This window comes from Hyperoodon ampullatus (genome assembly GCF_949752795.1).
Source record: "Hyperoodon ampullatus genome assembly, chromosome: 3".
NCBI classification, from domain to species: domain Eukaryota; kingdom Metazoa; phylum Chordata; class Mammalia; order Artiodactyla; family Ziphiidae; genus Hyperoodon; species Hyperoodon ampullatus.
The window spans coordinates 59151235-59166803 of record NC_136916.1 but is presented as its reverse complement, the minus strand read 5'-3'; the positions used below and the strand labels follow the sequence as shown (position 1 = coordinate 59166803).

Genomic DNA, 15569 nt, shown 5'->3' with positions numbered 1-15569 from the left:
AGACAAAGGAGGCATTCTCAGGAAAGGAGAGCTCACCAGACTACGGAATAAGTCCTGTGCAGCATGGAGGGTCTGTCTCCTCTCAAGGGCAATGGGGAGGCAAACATGTGATGCTCAGTGTGCTAAAGCAGAATGGCCGATGTATTAACAGTTTGGCTAAAGATAGCAAAATTAAGGCAAGAGCAGTGCAAGACCTCATTCAGACCAAGGACTGCTTGCAGTCTTATGGCTGTTTCCCAACTGAGGATGAGAGAAAGAAGAGATGACAACAACGCTGATTAGCAGCCTGTCAAAGTATGTGCACCCATCAGGTAGAAAAAGTTGATTGGTGATCAACTGGAATTCCATTATAGAAATGGTGCAGAATGTTTATAATCTAAAAAGTAATGTGCAATGAAACATAACAGGAAGCCAGACTAGTCTCTGGTTTCATACACATTAGAGAGCCTAAATCATTACTTTCTGAGAGGAAGAGGTGGGGGAGATTAAATAATGCTTTTTGTTCTGGAGACGGTTATGTATGGGAAATACAGCAAGAACAAAACTTTCAAATAAATCGGAATCAGACAAAAGTGGTTACCTGAATTAGCATGGGAAAGGGCATCCTCACAACTGTCACAGCACCTTGCTTTTGCTCACGTTACCCCTTCTTCTTCTTCCACCTGGTACCCAGGCCTGAAGCCCCTGCTTAGGCTATCTCCTCTGTAACACCTACCCTGACTGACCACACAATTTGGCATTTTATTTTTCTGAAACTGTTTTGTGGACATTGTGTTCCCCCTATAGACTAAACCTCCTTAGGATGAAGGCCTATATGATATTCCCCACTTTGTCTTAAAGGGCCTGACACACCTTTAATGAACATTTGTTGCCTGACTAGTTGTCACCAGCTGAACAGGAAATGGTCAGAAATATGCTTGCTGGGCTCAAGTAATCTTAGAATAATCAGAGAAGAAAGAGAAACATCCAGGTATGTTCCTTTTAAGATAAAAACTTTATTTTACAATTATATAAAGCTGCTTTACATTAAGCACAAACAATCCATTTACTTTGTATAGAAACAAAATACCTTTTCATCTGCAAAAAATCAAGTTTTGCTGTATATAAAACTAACATGTGCACATTGTGCTTAAACTGCAAAGTCTGTACAGCTTTACAAAGGACTACCCTTCAAAAGGGCATCCAGTAAACACTTTATTGCATATTTAACACATGGTCTATAACCCACATGTACAATGGAGGAGAAACAAGAAAAACAATTAAAAGGAGGATGAAAATAGCAGCTTTCAGTGAAAGTTTGCACACCGACAAAGAAAAAGGTCTGCCACATCTGTAGAGTTGTGCTTGTGTGTCATTTTTGTATTTCCTCACATACACTGGATGGTTTTTGGATGAAGCCTTTATGTACAATAACTCTGAAAGGGTCAAACCTGACCTTCATCTGGAAACTTTTGGCTGGTTTTATAACTGAAGTGGCAATAGGTTTAATTTAATATCAAAGCTAACTCAAGGTAAGTGTAAACAACTAATACCCATATTCTTGGAGCAAAGAAAAATTTAAAGAAATAAAACAAAACTTTAAAATACCTCCCCCATTGTCACAAAGCTCAGACTAAATAAACATTTTGTATGATTTAAAATCCTAGAAAACTCCACAGGTGCTTAGGAAGAAAAATGTGATGGATGGTCTTGGGCAGTGTTTCTCCACATATATCCCCCGGTTCACTTGCATCAGAATTACCTGAACACTTTTTTAAAAAATGCAGATTATCATGCTTCACAGGCAGATGTACTGAATATCTGGAATCTGTATTTCAGTAAGCTCCCAGGTGATTCTGAGGCATTAGTTTGAGAACCACTGGTTTGTACTGACAGTGCTCCTACAGGGTCAACTCACCCTCTTCGAAAATTCTGGGATCACAGGAAAAATCGAGTTGCTGTTGCAACATGGAAGGCAGTGTGAAACCAACAGCAATGAAATAGCAATGCCATTTCTAGATCAAAATGTCTTTCTTTTTTCAGTGGAAAAAGACAGCCACATTGTTAAGGCACTGATATTTGTCACAGAAGCAGTACCATACTGTTTTCTTTGATTCCCTCAATCTGAAGTACCAGTATGCAAACACAAGGCAGAAGTCTGGACTGCTCTAAATAATAACAAATACGATGGAGTAAAAACGATTTCCAGATTGGAGAAGGTTTATTTTTGAGCCCTGAAATAAAAAAAGGAGTCCAGATATTCTTGTTGAGACATCTAATGTATAAGAACTACAAAGGTCAACATCTAGGGGGAAACCTAATAACCCACAACTGTTTTGCTGTGGGCAAAATTGACTTGTGGTCACAAAAATTGGGAGTTTAAACTTACTTTTTCATGGCCAATTTAATATTATCTTCAGTTGTAGATCTTCGTTCCTGCCCCCCTTGCCACTGATACATATATTTTGCACATAGGTATCTATGTATTGTCTAGTTTCCAAGTGGTGTTGGTAGGCTGAGTTCAATCAAGATGTAGCGTGCAGGCATGTGCCCACCTGGCTCTTGATGTGCATTTCATACAGGTCACACACACACTGCACGGTGTTTGTCAGACTCAGTACCCTGAAAATATGGGGTCTCATATTTCCATTCTGTATAAGTTATTATATTGATTTAGTGTATTGTCATACATTAAAACAAAGACAGCAAAATCAGCCTCCCTCAATTCTGACCTACTGCCTGAAGTCTTATAGCAGACACTACCCAGGGTATGAGGGCTATGATATCTATTTATGTGAGGTATAAAACCAAAATAAAGGTCTGATTACACATGTACAGCTAATGCAGTAGCATCACTTTTACCCAATAGCTGAAATAATTTAAAGTTAAAATTGCAAGGGAAAAACACTGATGCACAAAAGGCAATAGTTTGGAAAGTTGTCGACCAAGAATGATCTAAGTAGAAAAAAAAACCTGCTATAAACCTTATAATATCTGACCCAGTAATTTTCTTTAAAGGGGAAAAAAAGTCTTAAAAAGACAGTGGTAGTGGAGTTATCAAAATTACCACCTCCTCCCCAAATTTAGGTTTATAATAAAAATTCCCAAATGTCCCCCCAACATAGAAAAAACTCTCTAGCATAGTCTGAAATGAAATACAAAATTCTAGATAGTGACAAAAAGAAACCACCACAATGGGGGTAGAGGAGGGATAGAATGATTATCAAACCTTTACTGATTGTAGATCAAGTTTCATAAAACAGATAACATTTCTGTAATTTCTTGTGCAGTCAACAAGTTTCATTTTAATTGTGCTTACATTATATAACTGTGAAGCCTGAACACTGGTTGTGTTTTTAATTTACACGTTTCAAGAAAACCATAAATTCAAAATATTCTCCATATATAACAAATTGAACAAATGCAACAAATGCTCATTCACTCCCAAGAAATTAATATATAGAAAAGAAACATTTTTAAAGTTGCACACAGTCCACTATTCAGGCTACAAGTACATATTTACTGTATTACAGCACATTATTTTTTTAAAGTCTGCTTTCAACATAAACATAAATAACCACATTTTAAAAGAGCCCCATACTAAGTTTGCAGGCAAGTGCTGGACAGTTGGCCAGTAAGAGCTACTTACCATTGTCTTTCCCAAACCGAGAGGACTGGACTATCTGTGGAACTATCTGTATAGGGTGATAAGCAAGGCCAAGTTAAACATTTTCATTCACCCATTGACTAAACACTTTTCTGCTCTAAATGCCACCTACATTTCTAAACACCCAACTCATGGAATGCAATTATCTTAGAAGACTGGTTTTAAGGATCATTTATCACTTTGATGTAATCCACAAAAACCTAGTATACAACCTTTTAAAATGTGCCTATGCTCTGCTGACAGAGAGCCCGTAGTTTTTGTGTACAGCAGAGGCTGAAATATGATTTTGGTTCTGAGCTCTAGTTGTGCTTTGCCCTGCTGCCTTTAAGGTAGCTTTTCCACCTCTTGACAAATTCTTTGAAGATTGGGGACTCATCAATGGTGCTGAGTAGCTGCAGTTGATTGATGTGGGTGGTGTGATAGTCCCAGCGGGCCAGGTTGGGGGCAATGCCAAGCATGAAGTGCCGGAGGTCATAGATGGTTCCTGAGCCAGTGTCGTACAAGGGGAGCATGGCTTTAAGGGATTCCATGCCACGTTCATACAAGGACCTCGCTTCTTTCCCGAGTTTTTCCCCTGCAGTTTCTTTTAAGTCATACAGCCCAATTAAAGAATACATAAAGCCATTTAAAACAAAAGAGCTAGGTGTGGTTGGATATTCTTCATACCAGTCATGTTTATTCATAAACACAGCTTTAACTCCATGCTGCTCTGATAGAAATTTGTAAGGGGCTGTTGCCCTTAAAGCTGAATTGAGGAATATACGGTCTTTTGTTAAGAGATAGGCCCTGACTAATGTAGAAATGGCTTGACCTTGGGCCATGGCAGAGTACCACCCTGGCTCTAAAGACTTGAACCCTTCCCCTAACTTACGGGTCACCATAATTGGCCAGCCACCTTTCTCATCCTGGTTCCTCACCAACCAATCACTGGCAGCAAAGAATGCGGCCATGTGGGCTGTGGTAGAGATGGTAATGTTGTCGAGGAAGCCTTTCCCTTTTGCAATCAACCTAACTACTTTCTTGGGCATTATTTTGGTTGGCTTGACAGCTTTTGTGTTGGAAAGACCCACTCCTTTCCGGAGGTCAGTGACCAGGTCCCTGGTAACCGTGCTCCATGAAGTTCTGGGCCCAATGCCATAGTATATGTCTCTTTCTTTAAAAGCAATTAGTTGGGTATTTGAGACATAATGTACAGTGAAGAGCTGATTCTTTTCTGTGGTCTCCAGAACCACAGACACACTTCCGTTTGTTAAGAACTTGAGGTCAAATGAAATAATAAAATCTTTTGTGTTCCCCAGTTGCAAGGATACACCATCACTGGTTTCTGTAGGGGGAAAATATACCAAAAAAGACTGGTTAGAATGGAAGCTCTTTGTATTTAAAAGTTACTTGCAATTCATCCTTGATAATCACTGACCATACAAAATTAATACTTCAATATTTTATATGTCAGATTTTTTTTTAAATTTATTTTTACTAAGTTAACCATAAACAGATGACAATTGTTGAGTCCGTGATGGCTTGTGAGCATCAGGGCAAAGCTCTTACCTTTTGGCCTGTCTAGTTTACATTAGAGGGGTTAATGGCCTTAGCAGATAGCTAAGGTACTATGGTCAAACTGCCTTTTCTACATCAAATACTGGCTGAGCAATAATCAATGACTATCTAGTATACCCATTCTACAAAAAGAAAAAATATAGCCAAAAGCTGGCTCAGCACATAGTATTACAAGAAAGAGCCTAGAAGAAAAGAATGGTTAGACGTGAATTTTAAAAAAAAATTTTTTTTTTTTTTTTTGGCTGTGCTGCGCAGCTTGTGCAATCTTAGCTCACCAACCAGGAATAGAACCTGGGCCACCAGCTGTGGAAGCATGAAGTCCTAACCACTGGACCACCAGGAAATTCCCTAAAAAAATTTTATTTACTTAATATTTAGTAAGTATTTACTATGTTCTAAGTGCTTTACACATATTAACTCATTTAGTCATTATAACACTTAACAAGAGTAGTGCTATTATTACTCTTACTTTATGAATGATGAACACAGACACAGAAGTTAAGTAACTTGCCTAAGGTACAAAGAGTTGAACACAGGTTGACTAGTCTGGCTGTATAATACATGCTCTGAATCACCAATCGATGTTGAAAATGATAGGTTTGTTTTCAGATATTCATTGGAATTGTGAATAAATTCTGGAATTTAAGCAATCGGCTCATGTAGTCAACAAAAAGTGAGGAATACTGGGGGAGGCTCTGGAGTTAAAACAAACAATCTTTGTTTGGATTCTCACTTCACCACTTACTAGCTTTGAGATGTTCAACAAGATACACCTATTTGACCCTCAGTTTCTTCACGTGTTAAGTAGAAATAATATTACTTTGCAAGGTAACTGTGAGAATTAAAAAAAAGGATAGTGGCTTGGAACATAGTATAAAATGATGATGATGATGATGATGATGATGATGATTCTGAAGCCAATGGTTTCAGAGGCTGATAAAATAGCAGAGCTGTTTTACTTGGCAAATCGTCAAATAGGAAATTTCTCTTGCATGTCTATAGTACGATGATGGCTGACTCTCAGAAAGTTGACTTCTACCAAGAAAAGAAACTGAGCATATGAAAACCAAACAGTAGCAGCAGCAGGAAGAAGAAGAGGAAGAGGAAGAAGAAAAAAAGGAAGAAAAACAACAAAAATATATGTAGTACCAATTTTATAATATTAAAGGTAAATGTGAATATCTTGGTCTATACAGAGCTTAAATCTTTTTAAAATTTATTTAATCAATTAATTTATTTTGGCTGCGTTGGCCTTCGTTGCTGCACATGGGCTTTCTCTAGTTGTGGTGAGCAGGGGCTACTCTTCGTTGTGGTGCACGGGCTTTTTTTTTCATTGCAGTGGCTTCTCTTGTTGTGGAGCACGGGCTCTAGGCGCGTGGACTTCAGTAGTTGCAGCACGTGGGCTCAATAGTTGTGGCGTACGGGCTTAGTTGCTCAGTGGTATGTGGGATCTTCCCGGAACAGGGCTCGAACCCGTGTCCCCTGCACTGGCAGGCAGATTCTTAACCACTGCGCCACCAGGGAAGTCCCCAGAGTTTAAATCTTAAAAATACATTCACATGTATTATCTCATTTGATCCTTACAATAACCTTCTGAGGCTGGTAGAGCAGGAATTACTGCTTCCGTTTTAGAGATGGAAGATATGGAGGCTTTGCAAGGGTAAAAGGTTTGCCCAAAGCCAAATGCTAACTAGTGGTAGAGCAGGGACTAGAAACCAGGGTTCCTGGGTCTAAGCTCAAAGACTGTGAAAAAGAAATGATATTGGAAATCCCATCCTCATGAAAATAACCAGTGGAAGAATTATTTCTCTTAAACATAGCTATAGAATCAGATCTACTTTAAGGCGTCCTTGAGGAAATCTTGGGTGCTCCTTATTGGAGCAATGATTGGGAGTGTGAACTGATGATAGTGTAAACAGTGTGATTAGCTTGGACAGTATTATCACCATGTTGAGCTGATCATTTAACTCTTCCAACACTGGACTCTACCAGTGTGGATATAATTGACCCAAAGCTCTTAATTACTTCATTTGATGGAATAGACAATTATGGAAGTTGTACTGAGAATAAGAACATCTTGCTAGATGTATGATGCTTTGACTTTTAAAAAAGTGATTTCAGAAGTATATTTCTAACACAGTAAAAATCCATTTTATCTGGAGAAATGTCAACATGCAACCTCTCTCTTAGCTGGCATTTTCCTGTATCTATAGTAAATGGAATCTGATGCTCAGTACAACATACTTGATGTTTCAGGATGTTTCGCAGGATTCTGAATTGACTTATGAATTACTCAAGATTAAATTATATTCAGCAGAGGCTATCTTGAGTGGTACTTATTTTTTTATTCTTATGGTAATGCCTCATTAATCAGACAACACTGTTAACTATGGCATCCATTCTCACCACCATCTTCAGAAGTCCAAATGTGAGAAAGTTGAAGAATTATATTTTCTTCTCAGAATTCCATTCTAATTTTCACTTTATGTATACAAATCTAATGAAATGATATAGTTCGATCAATCACCTTATGTTTCAATATAACAGATTATGTAGTTCAAAGAACTCAGTAATGAATGATGTCATTTAACACCACCAGAGGGGGTTATTGAGCCACAGAGGAGAAGTGACAAAGAAGTCACAATCCCCAATTTAAATCAATCCACAATCATAGGAGACAGGTCTTTTAATTCCTATCTTATAGATGTACAGAGAGGTTAAATATCCTGTCTACGTCACTCAGAAGGGTCTGAATGGTAGCAACTGGGACATGACTGTGGTTATGGCAACCACTTTGGAAATATACCAGGCAAGATTTTGAGCTCTACTGGAGAGCCCTAAGCTATCTGGAGACCTGTGCTTTAAATCTACTAATAGAAAGTTTCGAGCTTCCTGCCGCTTGAAATCCATGACTACTCTCTCTGACCAGTTATTCCCAGGAGTCACTGTAAGTGTCTATTTTTGGTATATGTGGTACATATAAATGTACTTTATGCAACAAAGGATGATAAACATTTAAGAATAGTCTTTAAATCAATGTTTTCACACATAACATGAACGGTTATTAATCAACAGGTTTAGTATGTGGAGTGAGAAGAGGCCTTAATCAGAACCTCAAGGAACAGAGAGACGAGCGTCAGGCAGAAGAAGAGAAGTTCATAAGAAGCCTCAGAAGGAATGGCTACACAGAGAGGAGAAAGTGAGGTCATGGAAATGAAGTGAAGAGAGTGCTTAGGAAAGGGAAAGCTAATTTAATAAAGCAGGACAGGTATAAAGTTTTAATTCATTCAATTTTAAAATTAGGTAGAAGGAAAAAAAACATTCTGCAACAAACAAAACAATAAAAAATATGCTGCAGACCCATGTTATGGTTTTTCCCTCTAGATAATTTTATTTCCTTTCAGGGAAAAAAATTCAAGGCCAAAAAGGAAAAAGACCAACAGCATGTAGCCTCTGGTCTTCCAGAGCCTTACTTCACTTAGGCCTATGCTTTTAGGCACAAGTTCCAATTTCTTCTCATCAATGATTCTCTGAATTTATCTCCCAAGAAGACTATATCATCTAAAAAGCCTCATTTCCCATTCCTACGTTTCAATAAACGTCTCACCTTTTTGATTTCCTTTTCCTGCTCTGAGCAACAACTCCAACTAACTCTCCCTCATATACTTGTATCAAACACAACTCCAGACACATCCAAGATATCAAAACAAGCACCACATTCTGAGGTAGCACACTCCTACCAACAGAGAGTTCCAATTGTGAGTAGCTAGTGTGCCACTGGCAGAATGTCTGTCACAGACAGTTCTCTCCTCCATATGCTTAAACCCACCTTGGGAAGCAGTTTCATCTCTGGTTGCTGGCTGCAGAATGAAGGGCTAAAGTGAAGGTCCTTCACTTATTAAGAGGAGACTTATTGTTTGTATTAACCAGGGTACCCAAAAGTGCACAATGAAATCCATTGCTCTGAATAGGGCAGAGTTCAAGAGATGGTTCTAGAAAACCTCCCAGCACTTGAGGAGATCGAGATGAGGTGTGCTGTTTTCCACCCTAATCCAGACTACATTATTAATCAGTGTAAAAATAAGCCCTCTAGATGCAACCAAAATCAAATGTCCTTTTTAATCTAATAATTTCCTGCTATAAATCATAAGCTAAATATTCTTAAACATCTCCATGTACTTTCTCACCCAGTCAAGCCTGTTGTTTTACAATAAGCAAAGATGCTCTATGTACTGGAATACCACAGAATGCCATAGGATAAAAGAAGTTTTAGTCACAGAATAAAAAGTAAAGGTCACCACCCATTATTTGCATTGCATTAAGCACTCATAAATCCATTACTTAAGGCCATCTAGAATGAGTAGATTTGTACTGCTGTTTTCAAGGTCTGTGAATCACACAGTCATCAGTAAAGGACAAGGACAGAATACAGAAAAGGTCTTATAACCTTTTCTCTCTTTTTATTTACCAACTGGCAAGGTTGGTGGGAGGGAGGATGAGTTCTGTTCTTGACAACATTCCCCCCACCTCCACCCACAGAAAATTAAGCCTGAGGTGCTAACTAAAATTATTCCATTGTCTTTTTAAGTAATGAACTCATTAATTCTCATGGATATTGATTAGTGGAGAGAAATACATTACATCCCAATTAATGGGACCATCTTAGAAAAAGGGCAAATATTGCATAAAGTTAATTTGATTTTATAAATGAAATGGCTTTATATGAAGTTTGAAACAATCTAGTACATTAACAAAAGTCAATATAGAAAGCAGGCCTGGTTGTTAATGCTATATTACTTTGAAAAAATAAAAAGCTACTGGTAAAAAATAGGCAAAGGAAAGGATGGCTCTCGCTATAAAGAAAAATTTCTGCCTTAATGCAAAATAGTTTAAAAATTAAAGGATGAGTACTGTGCTGAAACATTAAAATAAAACTGAGAAACTTTATTCCTGTGGGATCTGGTTCCCTGGAAGGAGAAAGACATCATGCAGTAACCTGGTTCTTGTGGCCTGGCTCTTCATGCAGTAAATATTCCTTATATAACCTTAAATTTTTTAGCTAAAATCCGTTTTTAGATTTCACTTGGGTGACACTATTTGTTTCTTCATATATGTAATATCAAGCATCTGCTAATGTGTTTTTTAAAAACCATAAAAACAATTTTAAGGGAGTATCAGGTGCCATAAATCAACATAAAATTAGCAAACACATATAAAAACACATCACTTACCCGGAGCAGTGAACTGTTTAACATTGGTGAATCTAGACTTATCAGCCACACTAGCCATAAAGCAGCCCTTTGGCACGGTCCAGTCATTGGGCTTGCTATTTTTGTCCCTGTCTTCTGCTGTTTCATATACCTCTATGTGAGGGGGTTTCTCAGTTAGATTCTTGCTGTAATGACTTAACCCATACTGTGCAATCTGGATTGGGTAGAAATAGCCTTGAGGTCCCCATTGTGTAGATAGAGGTACACCTATAAAACAGAGAAACAAAATAAATAACTATCTCCAGACATTCATAATCCTATTCTGAATACCACACTTCACTGTTTTACTTCTGGGGGAGTTATAGGGTTATCAGCAACTTTTAAGCTTCTTTATTACATTGTTTTCATAATTACTAAAAACAAGTACCAAATTAATCAGAAATGAAAAACAGAACTAAATGCTCTTTCACTCTCATTCATTATTTGTTGACAGATAGCAATGCAATGTTGTAGATCATCCTTTGAAGGACTAATTTTTAATGTGTGCTACTTTTGCTCATAGCTACAGATGTAATTTCATAATTCTGTTTCATACATTCAAGTTTTACACAATTTAAATACATATAGTTAATGTTACCAGCTTTATTCTAGAATATTAAACCTGAAATTTTCTTAACATCTGTACTTAACAGTCAAGTTAATTACATACTAATCTTTCCCTCCGGTGTCAAGATGTGGTCTAGTAACTTTATCATCTGACGGTTAAAAGTATTTGCTTAAGAAGCCAGCTATGGGGGCCTTCCCTGGTGGCATAGTGGTTGAGAGTCTGCCTGCCAATGCAGGGGACACGGGTTCGAGCCCTGGTCTGGGAGGATCCCACATGCTGCGGAGCAACTGGGCCTATGAGCCACAACTACTGAGCCTGCGCGTCTGGAGCCTGTGCTCCGCAACAAGAGAGGCCGCGATAGTGAGAGGCCTGCGCACTGCGATGAAGAGTGGCCCCTGCTCGCTGCAACTGGAGAAAGCCCTCGCACAGAAACGAAGACCCAACACAGCCAAAATTAAATAAATAAATTTATTTATTTATTAAAAAAAAAAAGCCAGCTATGATTAGGCAACTTAAAGTATAAACACAGTTTGCAATTCTTTTTCATATCCTTCACATCAAAATGTAATTCTTGAGAACAAAGAGTGCTTTTTTTTTTTTTTTTTTTTGTGGTATGCGGGCCTCTCATTGTTGTGGCCGGTCCCGTTGCGGAGCACAGGCTCCGGATGCGCAGGCTCAGCGGCCATGGCTCACGAGCCTAGCCGCTCCGCGGCATGTAGGATCTTCCCGGACCGGGGCACGAACCCGTGTCCCCTGCATCGGCAGGCGGACTCTCAACCACTGCGCCACCAGGGAAGCCCTAAGAGTGCTTTTTTTAAAGAATGAATTAAAGTTGTATATTTAACCATAGATTCTTCATAAATTCATTAATGGATTACCTCTTGTAAAGTTCTAAGCAAAACTTTTAAATGTTTGGTATTAGTGTTTATTTTAGTAATTTTCTACATGGGAAATACAATAATACCACACTGTACAGAATAGTGTATTATTGCATCATGGTGTATGTGTTGAGAGATAAACTCCTATTTATAGTCCTAAAATAAATTAACACGCAACAGATGGGCATGGCAGAAACTGGGAACCTACAAAACTATATGTGTTTTGATGTAGTTTCAAAATAGTTTAAGGAATTACAGACCATACGGGCTAAGAAACCTAGGCTACAGATAAGCTTTTTAACTTCAATATTCTTTCTCCAAGGGTAGGTCTTTTTTTTCAAAATTCAAACAATTATTTTCACTTAATAAAAGCAAGGTTTATACTATCTCATTTGATGGGTAATAACTACAATAATGTGCAATTGGCCTAAGAAGTGATAGACTGATCAATGGAACAGAATAGTAGGCCAGAAACATACTCTAGTAAAGATTTAGAAACATACTCTAGTTTCAAAATATTTTAGTATAACGATAAAGATTGAATCATTGATCAGCAGGGAAAAGAGGAGATTATTCAATAAACGTTAAGGGAAAAAAAAATCTAAAATTAGGCCCTGACCTTGTACCATTTGTCAAAATATAGATCAGTTTAGCTGGACTAAAAAGTTAAATGTAAAAAAAAACCTCATAAAACTATTAGAGAAAATACAGATGAACAGCTGATCATGGCATGGCAAATGATTTTCTAAGCATAAAAGGAAGAATTAAAATAAAAAACCCTAAGTTTAGTAAATAGAACTAAAAATTTCTAAAACTAACAAATCATAAATAAAATGAAAAGACAGCCAAATTACAGGAAATATCTTTAACAAATGCAACAAGGTGCTACCACCCTTGCTATATATATAAAAGGTCTCACAAATATATTTTTCTAAAAAACAACATTAATCACATTGAAAAAGGGGGAAAGAACATCAAGCCCATTCTAAAATGGTTACAAGCATATGAAAAAGATATCTGACCTCACTAATTGCTAAAGAAAGAAAATTATAAGATCCCTTTGTAAACAACAGATTAAAAAATAAACTTTCATGATGGCAGGAGTTGGGTGACAGGAGCACCCTTATACTCTGCTATTGGAAGCATGAATAGGGTCAACCTTCTTGGAAAGTAGTTTGGTAAAATAGATTAACTGATACTATTTGACATGGCAATTTATTTCCTAGGGAACTACTCTGAGAATACAATTAAAACAGCAAATGATTAACTATGAATATCTATACTATTATGTATAATGGCAAAAAAGTGGAAATGACCTAAATGTCCAACTAAAGAGAAAGGTTCCATACATTATTATGGCATGTCCTTATTACGAATACTAGTGATTAAAATATTCAATAACAAGAGGAAATAATCATAACATGTTGAATGAAAAAAGAATACAAAATTGACTATACAGCATGATTCTAATTTGTTTAAAAATGTATATCTACAAAAACAACAAAAAGATTGGAAAAGACATCAAAAGATTAACAGTGGTTATGGTTGCTTTTTACTTTTTCTTTAGCATCTAAGCACCTATTAAGCTTATACACTTCTAAAAATTACTGGGAAAAAAAAAAAGTTTGGCGATGGATATCTTCCAAGCCTCTAAAAAACTATTACCCTCCTGAACACTGCACAATAAATATCATTATAACTATGTTAAAACATATACCTAGGTATAAAGACCTTTTGAGAATATACAAAAATGGTAATAATTATCTTGAATGGTAAGAATATAAGTGAATTTGCCCCCTTCCTTCTTCTAAACATTCAGTAAAGATATTATAAAAATTAAAATATTAAGGTATTAAAATCACTTTCTATAACAAAATGAGAAAAATGAAATAAAACCCAAACTAAGCAATCTTAAAACACACTAAGTTCTTTCCTCTGATTAAATGATATACTTTAAAGTCAAATTCAGTTTGGCTCTCTGATCAATCCTAGGTTTGAAATACAAATTCCAAAATGTATTAATTATACCCATAAGGAACCCCCAGGTTTTAAAGACAATGAAAGACAATATGTAATAGACTATAGGAGTTCATGAAGTTCAGAGAAAATGGTATTATGTATTATCTTGTTCTGAGAACTGTAAACCTCCATCCAGGGATGATACCTGGCTAATCTGGTAATAAGACTTGGTACATTGATGGGTCCACTGGATCGTCTGTCTCCCTTTCCCATCTCCTCTCATAGGATATGATAATAACCTATGACGATAGGTTATTAGGATAATAACCATACAGGAGAATAACTGTATATTTTAATGCAAAATTTCTGGAGATGCTGTGCCTTGACTTTACTGATGATAATTTTAGTTTCTGGGGCAGGTTAATGGCATAATCCTATTTAATCAGGTATGATCTTATTGTAGCCCTTAAATCACACCATCTAGAAAGTTCAGGTTTAACCTGTTCCTCCCTGCTAAGTCAGAGTGATGAAAGGTCTCTTGATAGTAAGCTATGTAAGTACTTGCTATATAAGTAACACAGTCTCTTATTCCTCAACACAATCAGGACAGAAAAATGCAATGGAGTAGATGGATACCAACCTTCAATCCCACTTATGCACTTGACTCTGTCTCGGACTTCCACATTGTAGCCTTCAAAGGACATAAATACACCATCAGGGTGATAAGGGGCTCTCTGTGCATAGACTTTGGAATAGCTATGAGAGAATTCAAACCGATCATAGCCATCGTACTGAACCACCTTTCCGTAAACGTCAAAATATTTCTCTACCCAGGTGAATGGAAGAAAGACTTCATTCCCCTCTCGTCTCCCTTTAATTGTGTGTTCATCATTTATGAGACAGTCAATTTCTTCATATTTGAGCCCTAACACCTTGCTTCCCCCATTGCTATTGAAGCCCCCAACAACAGGGGGTGCTTTCTGCTGTTCCTGAGGGAATGCCTCCTCAGAGTGCTTGGCCATGTGGTTCACATAGTTGTTGCTCTCAGATGCTGCTGCTCTTTTTTCTAACGCATCCACTCTGAAGCCACTACTCGAGTGCCGTGGAAACTGGATCGCTTTGTCGCTGGAACACTTATTCCACAAAAGTACTGTGACCAAAGTGAAGAGTGCGCAGATGACAATCAAAGTCTTATAGTTGACCCGAGCTGCCAAGCAACGCATATTCAGACCATACCTATGGAGGCAAGAAGAAAAATTCACACAAAGATGTACTTACTGACATTTCATAGGATAAGATTTACTTTTTTATACTGAACCACCACATTAGGGCAATTTTATTAACTGCACGTAATCTGATCAGATTTAAAATTACTAACTCAAACTTTTCAGCAGAGACAAAGAAAAGGCAAGAGGTGCTTCCCCCTCTTAAAATGCTCAGTTAGCATGATCCTCTAAAGCAAAGATGCCCAGTCTTTCTGTTTGTGCCTCCCTTGGATTCTTAATAATTTTTCATGAAGCCCCTAGGTCAAAAAAAAATACCTATTGGGCTTCCCTGGTGGCGCAGTGGTTGAAAGTCTGCCAGCCGATGCAGGGGACACGGGTTCGTGCCCCAGTCCGGGAAGAGCCCACATGCCGCAGAGCGGCTGGGCCCGTGAGCCATGGCCGCTGAGCCTGTGCGTCCGGAGCCTGTGCTCCTCAATGGGAGAGACC

At 37.7% G+C, this 15569-nt stretch overlaps 1 protein-coding gene across 1 annotated transcript; it reads right to left on the bottom strand.

Annotated features, from left to right (window-relative positions):
• Positions 1–3945: 3945 nt before the first annotated feature.
• On the bottom strand, positions 3946–15089 carry GLCE (glucuronic acid epimerase; the record flags this gene model as incomplete). Its single annotated transcript, XM_079699715.1, has 3 exons — positions 14498–15089; positions 10435–10680; positions 3946–4970 (listed from the first exon to the last, which is right to left on the bottom strand). Exons 1-3 carry the CDS (start codon positions 15078–15080, stop codon positions 3946–3948), a joined length of 1854 nt encoding a protein of 617 aa, XP_079555841.1. The 5' UTR covers positions 15081–15089.
• Between the last annotated feature and the right edge of the window lie 480 nt (positions 15090–15569).